Source organism: Paralichthys olivaceus, chromosome 4 (assembly GCF_024713975.1).
Source record: "Paralichthys olivaceus isolate ysfri-2021 chromosome 4, ASM2471397v2, whole genome shotgun sequence".
NCBI classification, from domain to species: Eukaryota; Metazoa; Chordata; class Actinopteri; order Pleuronectiformes; family Paralichthyidae; genus Paralichthys; species Paralichthys olivaceus.
This window is the reverse complement of record NC_091096.1, coordinates 11,560,684-11,572,730: the sequence shown is the minus strand read 5'-3', so window position 1 is coordinate 11,572,730 and position 12,047 is coordinate 11,560,684. Positions and strand designations below refer to the sequence as shown.

Genomic DNA, 12,047 nt, shown 5'->3' with positions numbered 1-12,047 from the left:
CTTCTCACGGAACAAGAGAAACACAAGTTTGGCTCTGTGCTCATCCTAATAAAAAAACATTTCTATGAGAAACACTTTAAGAGTTAAAGTTAAAACTGACCTGATGATTCAGTACAAATGTATATCATTTAACGGATGGAGATAAAACTCTGAATACTAATACTGCATCATAGATTTTCATGCCTACATGCTTAATATGAGAATGGTTTTCTAGGCTAAAGCACAGCCATTGTCCCTCATTCTTATATCTTAGGACATTTTTTGGGCTGCTGCCTTTATATTATGTAAATTTTATTTTGTCCTTTCCTTACATGGACGGTCTCTTGAGATTAAAATATATATCCTCCACCCTTATATAAAGTCTAGGGTGATTTTTCATGCACTTATACAGATATAAAATTGATCTTCCTGATCATGTGATTTGTAATTTGTGATTTATTTTTGATCAAATAAAAATTCAACAAATTAGTCACCCAGTCATGAATGAATAATATAATTTATCCGTGAGCACAAAGCCTGACTCTGAGTGAACTGTTAGTTGTGTGAGGAACTCTGCTGCCAGAGGGGAATAGATAGTGGTGATTTAACAGATGACATGAGCAGTTGAATAATATAAAATGATCCCTCCAAAGCCTGTTCCCGTAGGCACATTATTGACAGAACTTCCTGTATATGCAGAGCCCTGCCCACTCCCAACACAGTGTATTATATAGTGCGTCTCTGATCCATCAAAAGGATTCCCTGAGGCCAGTGAGGTATGGCCACGGAATCTGGGATAAAACCCAGAGAGGTATAGATTTAGGCTCATTTCCCCTGAATGATTTTCTGTCTTTAAAATGACTCCACAGACGTGGCTTTATGTCAGCACTAATGTTTCAACTGCTTCCTGTAGCATTAACAGGAAACTCTGAACTCTGTGTGTGTATGTGTGTGTGTGTGTGTGTGTGTGTGTGTGTTTGTTCAAGTGTTCTTTTTGCATCCAGAGCATTCTAGGCTTTAAATGACTGATCGTTCTTCCATGGTTGGATGATGACTCTTTTAAAGTCTGTTCTTTACATTTAAGCCTCCTTCGCATTCGTGAAGAGATTCGTCCGTTTCCAACAATGTTACCGTCACTATCCTCATCCTTCTCGGCGTCCTTTACGTTGGCAATGTTGTTAAGCAATACATCCACTAGAGGGCAGCACGGACATGAGAGTTTCTCATGACATCAACAAACATGATGACAATAGAGGGGGTTCGGATAATGTTGCCTGTTTGTAGTAACATCATATAGACGCCCGTAGTTTCTCAGCCATCTCTACTCAAAAAGTTCCACTATTGTTGAAATTTCTTCCTTGTGTCCTACAATCGTCTCGCTTGAACTGTTAGCTACACTGCCCCCTCACGATTTCCAGTGGCACTGCTCAATCTAATCTGTTTAATTTTTATCTGAAAGCTTTCAGACGACACAAATACAGATAAAATGAACACAGAGTACGATGCATTTATGTATTTATGTAACGTTGACTGTAAATGATAATAAGTCACTGTCAGTGTGTAAGGGGGGGGATACTCAGCCTGCTCCGGGAAAAGATGGCTAGAATTAATGCCCTCAGGCGCACACACATATCATAGGGTCGCTTGACCCACTCGCGTCCACACGTTCACACATCTTGTGCTCTGCTCCCGCGTCAGATGCCCAGCCTACTGCAAGAGACCAGAACCAGGCTACCAGCATGCTCTTATTGATCGACTGATTACCTGATTCTGCACAACTGTCCAATCACCGGCTGAGCCACTCCTCCCTGTCGTCCAGCAGTTGGCGCCCTAACCACACCCCACCGCCACAGGGGGTTAATGTTTTCAACAGTCCTCCATCATTGATTTTGTGCTGGAAAACATCATTCTACACTCCCCGTCTCTCTCGTTCTTTCTCTCACCAGCTCCCTCTCTCTTCCAAACTTTTTTTTCTAAAGTTGTCCTGTTAAATCCTTAGAGGTAGAAATCCATTTGACCTCACACACTCTGCCTTGCATGGAGTGCCTCCTCTGCTTCTGTGTATATCTGAGATGTAGCTGTTATGCGCTTGTCTGTGTGATATGTGTGTGTGTGTGTGTGTGTGTGTATGTGTTTGTGTGTGTTTTACTTTTTTAGAGTTTGATGTATGCTGGCCTGTTGACATTTGTCTGACACATCGATCAGGATTCCTGGAACAGATTCACTCAGAGATTCACTGTGTCATCCTTGAGAGCACGACATTTCACTCACTACCTACTCTCTCACTGTGTTGGTGTGAACATGTGCTACTAAAAAAAACGACTTCCTGAGCAAAGAAAATCCACCGTGTGGTCCCTCGGAGCACAGAGAGCACTGGAGATACTGGCTGTTATGTAACAATGTTTGTTGTATTGTACAAAAAGATCAGCAGGTGCTGGAGAGCATCAAACAAGCCTTCTCCCCATTGAAAGCTCTCTTCCCATTTTTGTTTCTTCTCATTGTGGATTCAATTTGCTTTCAGCTCATTGTGCGTTCACCGTTTTCTGCTCCCTTTTTCTAAATGTTTTGTCCTCGCGTCTTTTCTTTCCATAACACTTACATCGGCTTTTACTGAATCAGTCATGCTCCATTTTACTGCCGTCTTGTTTCAATATTGTTTGAACAAATGTGTTATAATTAGAACATGATAAATCTTTGTCATGGCGTGCTGCTGTTCTTATCATCGCTCACTCAGACGTTTGGTAGATGCTATCATGTAAATGCAATCTTTTGCTACATCCCTTATTAAAAGACTTTTAAAAGTCTGATATAACAGTGGGGCAACATGCTAAGTGGACCTCGAAATTCGTCCGAGCAATGTCGCCCGTCTCACCTTCAACGTCCAATCATGTGTGCTGCATGTTTTTTTATTCGCACGTCACCCCACTTAACCTCGTCAGTGCCCCTTTCCCTTTGGTGCCCAATCTGTGTGTGTCTTCTACCATCAGCTGGTCTGGCAAGAAGCTTTTAAAGGCACCATGTTGCTGCATTGCCTTTATTAATTATACACTAGCACCTCAATTATTCATCAGTACATCAGCAGTTTATCTGTGTCTTAAACCTTCTCTCTGCCCTAAGTGGACCATTCAACATGACACAACAGTAACTGCCTTACAGACACGGGGTTTCTAAATCCTCTTTTTTTATTTCTATTTTATTATCTGGTATTACTGTAGAGGATAAAGTACAGTGTATCTGGCACGAAGGAACAAACTTTGTCACGTCAATACATTTTGTTGTGTCCTGTCATGTCTGTCCCATTTTATTTGACGTTTGTTTGATTTTTGTTTTGTCCCTCTCCTTTCTCCTTGCATCCATTCCATCATCCCCTTCCTCCCCCTATCCTAAGGTTCATTGTTTCAGAAGTCCACTGAGTCCAAAGAAAAGAGTGATTTGGGAATCCCATGTAAGTCGATGTTTTTTGTTTTATCATCATCCATCCTTCTTCTGTCTTAACTCATCTTAGTGTTTCCTTCTTTTCATTTACCGTTGACCTTTGGATCAGACTTTGTGGTTTGTTGTTTGAGGGTTTTTATGATTTGTGCTTTTCATGTCAAATCCTTTTTCTAGTTTTGATCAAACAAATGTCTTTAGACGGTGGCTTCACTTGTTTTTTATTCTGTTCTCAGACAAAGGAAGTCATGATAAGATGAATCTATTACACCTTCTCTTGTTTAATAGGAATATAATTTAAAGTTAAAAACATAAACCAAAGTTCGAGGTTTTCCTTCTTCCTTTCTGCTAAAACAGAAAATAAAAAAATAGTGGCATTTAGAGAATGCATGCATCCACAAAGCCCAACAGTCCCCTTATGAAACCACATTTAAATGAGCTAGATCTGCACCAAATTACACACACTTATAAAATGCAGTCCCTAAGTATGCTTGCAGTTTACTTCAAGATCCATGAATTATTCTCTGAGACAGAAATGTCAAAAAACACCCTCTCGCAGTGATAAAGAAAGTGAAGAAGACACCCTGGATCCACACCAAAACTTTATGGGTTCTTCTTTGTGTCATGCTCCACCCCTCCACAAAATGTAATGGAAAGTAGTTGAGTTGCTTTGCAGAATCCTGTTAAACACACTCCTTGGTGAAGATATGAAAACATTGAAAGAGGAAAGAAGCAGAAGCACATAACATTCATAACATTCTGAATCTGCTAAAACAACCGGTCCATAATGGAAATCAGATATCCCTATGTTATGTCTTGAAAACAGATGCACTGTGGTGGTGACAGATTCTTTTAATGAACTTGATTCTCTCCCTCTATCTGTGTGATGGCGGTGAATCGATTCAGCGCCAGTTCACTCGATTCACAATTTGTTGCAGCTGTGGTCATTTTGGAGAGAAGCCAGGCGGCTTTGTGTCGTTGCCAAAACAGGCAGTTTCCCTCAGTTCTCAACACTCGCTTTGTGTTTACAAGCACATTGTTTCACTAACAACTCAGCTCAATAAGGTCCAACAGTATGGACGATGAACTGACTGTACATTTTTAATCAGTTCTACTGGTTTGATCCATTCTGATTTGATGAATCCAACAAACGAACGAGGAATTTGTCCGATGGGTCTGCTGCGAAACGTCATTCTTGAAAATGAAACATATCTGGCTGAGACGGCAAGACCACCTGGTCTGGGCTGTGCGACTTTGAAAGAAACAATGATATAGAAACAATAAAACAGAGTGGGAAATGTTATTAAGGTGTAAAAATATATTCAGCTGTTCTTCTTACCTTCCGTCCATCCTATCCTGCTCCCTTCTCCTTCTCTTTCTTCTGTCCATCTCTCACTGGTATTATTGGTTCCACATAGTGACATAATGAGGGAGATTTGCTATAAACTGTGAGGAAGACAGAGACAAGCAGACCTCTGCCATCCGTTATTACTGGGCTTTCTTCCTTCGCTCGTCGCAGGAGCTTTCGTTTCATCTTCAGAACAGTCCACCAGCATCTGTGACGGGTTCTAATGATTCCAGTCGAGGGTCTGCTGAAGCAGATTTTGTCTTCCTGGGGTGTTTCTGTGAGATGTCTGGTCCCAGACAGATACAGATAGAGAGGGAACTCGTGAGGAGATGGAAACAGTCAGAGCTCATTTAACAGATTGTCACTCTGGTTTTTAATATTCAAAAAATACAGTCAGTAACACGAGCACTGGGAGGTTGCATGAGTGGCTTTGAGACTTGCTAATCAGTGTGACTACACTACATAACTGCCATTTATTTATTTATTAGATTTAGTCTGAACAATGACAGCATACTTATCTTGATAGTGACATTTTACCTGAATCATCCTTTTTATTGGCTTCTGCATATTGTCCCTGAATTCAATTTAGACTCATGCTTATATTATACGTTTCCATTGGGCTGCTAGTATGTGTATGTGACATAATGTCTCAAAGGGACATGTGCAAACACTTTATATAAACAGAACTGTGGCTTGTCTCCTGTGGGTTTGTGTATTAGAGTATGTCTAGGCCAGATAACAAATTCAGTACCGACCACCTGCACAGCTTTGTTAGCAAAATCATATTCTGCATCCTCAGCTTTCAGTTAAAGGAGCAACATAGAAGATTGTACTGCTCTGTTGCACAACCGTGACCACGCTCCATCTGCTGGGAGTTGATATGGTCTCAAGAGACTGAATTATTATGTAGATACGCTAAGATTTCTAAAACATGGTCCTTGTCCTATCTTCTCTGTATGGGAATATAATCTCCAAAACAAGAAGACAATTTCCACCTTCTCAGAGAGATGGTTTGTGATTTTGACGTGAGAGTGCATTAATCCTTAATTTATTCTTACTGTCTAAAATGTGCCTTGACCACAACTAGGTTCATTCACACCTAAGTGGATGTCACAATAATGTCTCTGCCAGTCAATATAGTCGAACTGTAGACACTGTCAACCTCTTTATAAGTGCACATGGTGCTATGGTTGGAAAACCTAAATGAAAGAGGATTTTAAGTTGTTTGCCAAGAGTGAAGCCCATAAATGAGACCTTGAGTAGGAATCAAATACAGAAAACTTTAGATATAGATACAGACACAGCTATTCTAAATGATTTGTATTTATGACACAGAATAGTTTGAAATAAATACAATTAAAAAGATATACGGCAGTGGTTTCTCACCGTGTCATTTATGCTGCCTTTACATACAAAAAGCGATGCATGTTTTTACTTTGTGCCCTAATGTCTTTGCTTCTGTATCTTTATTTTTGTTGAGAATTTAAGAATATGACATAGCTGTTTGTGTCAGTTACAGATGTAGCGGACATTCCTGGCCTCAAAGCCCTCAAAGAGTTCATAGTGGCAACGTTCAGCTTCTTTATGGACCTGACATCCTCCAATTAAACCTTCAGACTCATATGGAACAGAGAAAATAACATCTCGCTCACAGGAAAGATGTAAGAGAGATTTACAGTAAAAGCCTGGTGGATTAAAACTGGACACAAGGCCAACAAGCAATAGAATCCTGCAACAGGACTCAGCCCTGGTTAATATTTGGTGGCTGCTTCCCTCAGAGAAGATGAAAGGATTATCATTAAGGTGTGAGTCACTCCTCCTACATTGGACTTTCAAAGACACTCACACAAAAACACCACATTCCTTCGTCTCTCCCTTTTCCTCACTCCTCAGGGGGTTTCCAAATGACAGATCACATCCCTGTTCAGACCTGGTATTAACACACGTCTCAGGTGATCCGAGCACAAGTAGACACAAGTGCAGGTTTGAATGCTCCCAAGACGCACTCAGGACCCCTTTAGATGCAGTGCCTTTTAGCAATGTCAACACAAATGCGTGCTGGGCCCAATCCAAAGACCCACACCGAACACATTTTAACTCCCCTCAGTGTTTCCCATACATTGATTAATTTCTGGCCACAGTATCACCACTGACCGTCACAGATTGATTGTCTATTTTTTTGTAAAATGAGTCAAATCTTATCTCTTATCGTAGAGCACTGATTCTCTCAGTCCCTCCTGACTCTGCTCTGTCTCTGTCTGTCTCTCCCTCTCACACCGACACACAAACACATTAACAACGGACCCATCTGTATAATCAGACTGGCTAAAACATCATTTGGAAATTACTAACGTTTGTATTTCCTTGTAAAGTGGGAAGTGAGACTTGATCACAAGTGGTAAATCGAGATGCATGTGGAGAAACATTCTAATGCCACTTGTGAGCTTACGAATTTAAAGCTGTCTGCATGTGATCGGATCAACTGAGACAAATGTGAATACCAGGTCTAAACACGTCCATAGACAACCTGTCCTAACCTTTCTTAAATGTGTCCTAAATATCATGGAACAATTATGTTAGACTGTAACCTAGTTGTTATTATCCCTCAAGTATTTCGGAGTAATTTGATGCAGTTCTCTCAGAAAAGTTGAAATATGTATTGTGAGGTCCAAATCAACATCTACCATGTAACCAACTACACTGCCACCTTGTGACAATTCAGAATATATCAGACTATATATATATATATATATATATATATATATATATATATATATATATATATATACACACACATACACACACATATATAATGTCCTATGCATGTATTGATTGTGTTAGAAATAGTTGATTCTCTTGATTAAATCAATTAACCACGCCCATAAAGTCGTTGTTTGCGTATTGTGATATAAGTTCATGGTGGATTGCAGTTTTGTTTAACACATTTTACAAGTGAACTCCAGATTTAACAATTCAGTTGTTATATAAAGGATTTTTTTTTTCCAGCTGAAACAAAGGGAGAAAACCAGGACTTTTCCTCAGAAGTGTATTTCAGCTTCAGTTCAATGTTAAGTGCATTGCTCTTTACATCTTGGCCTTGTAGCCACGTCTGTTCTTTTCTTTGCGATGCTCTGCCGCAGTATCACTCCTGACCTTTGTTTTTTAAATTTCACTTAACTTTTCTTGCATAATGCTTTGCTTTTTCTAAAAACCAAATCAGAAGCTACTCTAAAATGGCACAACTAAAATTTTGTTTTTCATCTTTTTATTTTTTGCTTGGCTTACATAGTCAGTCGTGCTCCGTTTGCTAAGTACATGAATTAGAGTTAGTCATTGCTGCAACCAACCCGGCTGCATGCCTCCTTCAGACCATCTAAACAAAAATCCTGATGCCAAATAAAGACCCTGCTGGCAGTCCTTAAACCCTGAAACAGCTGGGCCCTCTGGCAGAACCTCCTTTGTCTGGCAACCAGCAACTCTTCAGGGAAAAGCCACCTCGATTTGACGTAAGGTTACCGGGCCGTCAGCTAATGCTTTGGGTACCAGCCAAAGAAATCTCTACAGCTCATCAGCACTAATCCAAGTAGGCTAAAGGCCAATTATTTCTACCCTGCTAATAATGACTGGGTTAATGTCATTACATGACTTTTAATCCTCAATTTAGAATAGATGTCTTAGCATCTGTTAACATCATTTCTATACAATATTTTCCCCTTAAGCATGATTATCTTCCACCATTGCTCAAGTTGTCCCATCAGCTCATTTCATTACTTTTAGTTTAGATTGCTTCTTCATTCCACCATGAATCTTTGATTAGTTATCAGTCATTGCATTTATCCCATGTTAATGCATCATAGTAAATAAACCATCTTTCATTTGGACTCACTTGTTGCCTGTGTGTTCCTTTGTGGTGGAAGTCACAGCTCCCTTTGTGAGACTGATCAACTTAATTAACTGTTTAAAAATGCTCCAGTGGGATCTATGCCCCCTTTATGAGCTGAGCCATGGATACGTGTGACGGGGGATTGTTTTATTGGCATTAACACTGAAGGAGGTTTTAATGTTTCTTTTAAGTTGGACAAGTTGGCTTATATTCAGCTACAATTGCTCTAAGACACAAGGGTTTTACACAATGAATGGGCTCCAATGACTTTATATACAGAGTTGTTTAGAAATGCACCTTTCTTCCTGCTGTGACTCCATTCGTTACGTCTTGGCAACAACAACCGTCAAGTTTTTAGTTTTTTATTCCATCCTCACTCTAGACGATATAGACAAATTTACAAATCAGGCTTGGCTCTCTCTCTCTTTCTCTTTCTTTCTCTTGTGCTGTCTCTCTCTTCCGCTCTTCCCTGCCAGTTACTTAGAGCACACGTGTCTTGCCAGGAGTGCAGTATGGAAGCTGTTTGTGCCAAGAAAAGATCAAAAAGGCCGTTGAATGAGGTTCAAGTAGTGATTGTCCACAGCTCTGCTCTGGATGCAGATCACACAGACGATAGAGATGAGCTAAGCTGAGTTATCCTTGTTTCCATCCTTCTTTAAATCCTCTCCGTGGCAGATTGGATGGACCCGTGGAATGACAAAGAGCTCAACCAATCAATAGCCGAGGATCCATGGTGACTGAGGGTGAACCAGGGCTTCTGTTCCGCTGGCCTGTGTGTGTAATCAGCTGTGTGTGAGAGAGAGTGTATAATTTATGCAACTTCCTTAGCCTTAAAGGTTTGTGCACTTGTAAAAACACACACACACACACACACACACACACACACACACACACACACAGTTAACAACTGTATGTAACCAAATTCCCAGAGATGTACTGGATAAGTGACACAATTTCAATTACAATGCCAATTATTACTGGAGCATCAGTCAGCCAACACACACACACACACATTTACTTTTATACACTATCTCACTCACTCAATCACACAAACTGAATTAGGCAGGTGCACAGTGAATACTGGCAAAATATAATTTTTCTTTGCCACCAAACATCATTTGGCATTGATCACACTTACTGTAGGCACAACACAATATTCAGTCTTGTTTCAGGAAGGTAAACCTGTTATGCAAAACCATGACAAATCGCTTTGAATGTTAAAAAAGGAAAAGCTGCTACATCGTCAAAAATACATGAAATTCTTACACGTCTCCATCACTGTCCCTAATGCCAATAACAAGATTTTGTGAAGACGGAAAGACAGACGGGGACGGTAAAAACGTTATGGATTTTTTGTCCACCCATGTGGGGGAATTATGACGGATGGGTCAGTCGTCGATGTGTTTGTGAGAGAGATGGAGAGAGGAGTGAGAGACAAGCAGGGGCTGAGTGAATCACTGCTGCTTGCAGGGAAAAAACCCCATAGAAAATCAATACGTGGCAGTCAATGCTGAGATTCTAGCGGGTTACCACAAATAATCAATGTATGGGAAACACTGAGTTTAAACCATAGACTGTATATAAAGAGGTTTAAACACATATGTACGGTTGATTGTGAAACCAGCAGGACAAATTAGAGCGTTGTGGGCCACCAGGTAATTATTGAGAGACATGTTTGTTCTACATTCGCTCAGATGTATGTGTGTGTGTGTGTGTGTGTGTGTGTGTGTGTGTTTGTGTGCTTACCTTTAGAAGTGAGCGTTCGCTCCTATAGAGAGTTGTCAGATTGTACTGGCTGAAACATCACAGACAGGATGTTTGAACGTGCATCTCTCTTTCCAGGTTATTTATCGCCTATGCAATTTCTTTCTGGTGTGTCCACTGTGATGCATATATTTTTAATCTAACCTCAATTCAGCCGAGCTTGCGGGTGAGTGCTTCAGACATGAAATTGCCTGTCAGCTACAAGGGAGTGAAACAGAGGAAAGATGGGAAAACAGCACATGGACACTTGACTTGTGCGTAAAAGTTGATCTGGATGTGTCAGTGCTCTCATGAGGGTTTATAAAAATGAACATACTATAGGTGTGTAACTATCAGTACGGATCAGGCTCTGCTCATTCCTCATTCTTACATCAGCGTTTTTTGACATTCTGGCTTCACAGAGCACAGCCCCGAGCCACACTTAGACACACGCAGAGGGCCTGACACATTATTCATTCATCTGCGTTTGGTCAAAAGTGCACACCGACGTTCAGTTCCTTGTTCAGCCTCCATCTTGTCAGAGTAAGGCAACCGTTTATGCTAGGCTGTCAGACGGCACGAGAACATCAGCGTTAAAGAAAAGGCAGGTTTCAACCAGAGCAGCAGTTAGTCATTTTATGTAGAGGCACAATGAAATGAAGAAGAGAAGAAGCAGAAGAAGAGTGTGTGTGCATGCATGTGTGTGTCTGAATTCTAAATTTTCTCTGCCTCAGGAGGTGGCGGGCCATCCACTAATTGGAAGGTCGGTGGTTTGATTCCTGGCTCCTCCAGCTTGTGTGTATAAGTGTCTTAGGGGAAGATACTTAACCCCAAATCCATGTACCATCTTTACACCTATTGTGTTATGGTGTTAAGTGCACACATCCTGTTAGACACTGTGTGAATGGGTGAATATGACCTGATGCACCTTGAGTGGTCGCAAATACTAAAAAAACACTGTACACACTGAACACAGTCTGTTTACCATTTTACTATCTGACTTCATTCTCTTGTCATTGAGTATTAAGAGAGATAATGAGAAATCATCCCAACAAAGAAATTTTACTTTACAATTCTACTTTTTTTTTTTCAAAAATGCTAAAGATTGAAAGACTATTTCAGTTTCTCAGTAGCATAACCGTTTATTTGCCAACAGATGATTATGACTTCTTCGCCATATCCATGCTGATATTTTGCAAAACAAACTTTACTCTGCGTCTGCACGCAGACAGCATTTTAAAAACAGAGATTTAAAAAAAACGCCTTCCAAAATAATAAAAATAAATATTGGTTTCTGTTTATCGGTGTCTGCAAAATGGAGAGTTCGGAAACAATGACATCACATCTTTCTTCGTATTTTCCCATTTGCTTTGTGTAACAAGCACCGGTTTCTCTATGTTTTGTTTGCACTGCTAGAGGTCTAATTACAAGTTAGCAGCTAAATTTAATAACTGCACCCCACTACAGGCATTCACAGATCCTTAATGTAGTCTTCATCGCCACCTACTGGCCTTGCATGCTTGCAAGTATTTGTTTTTGTGTTGTCATCGGGATATTTTCTTAAATGGAAGGTAAAAAAAATATCCTCACAAGGCATTATTGTACAGTAATAATTCAATAACAGACAAGTAATATGGTATAATATTAAGTGAAACATTTTAT

General features: G+C 40.2%; 1 protein-coding gene across 2 annotated transcripts in view; it reads left to right on the top strand.

Moving 5' to 3' along the window:
• The window catches only part of unc5ca (unc-5 netrin receptor Ca), a 185,569-nt gene that overhangs the window by 147,385 nt on the left and 26,137 nt on the right, over nucleotides 1-12,047 (top strand). The window contains exon 8 of one of the 2 annotated variants that reach the window (XM_020101085.2): nucleotides 3,368-3,424. The exons of the other annotated variant lie outside the window; for it this stretch is intronic. Coding sequence (XP_019956644.1) covers nucleotides 3,368-3,424 — 57 coding nt within the window. The remainder of the gene's footprint in view (nucleotides 1-3,367; nucleotides 3,425-12,047) is intronic. 2 annotated transcript variants of the gene reach the window in all.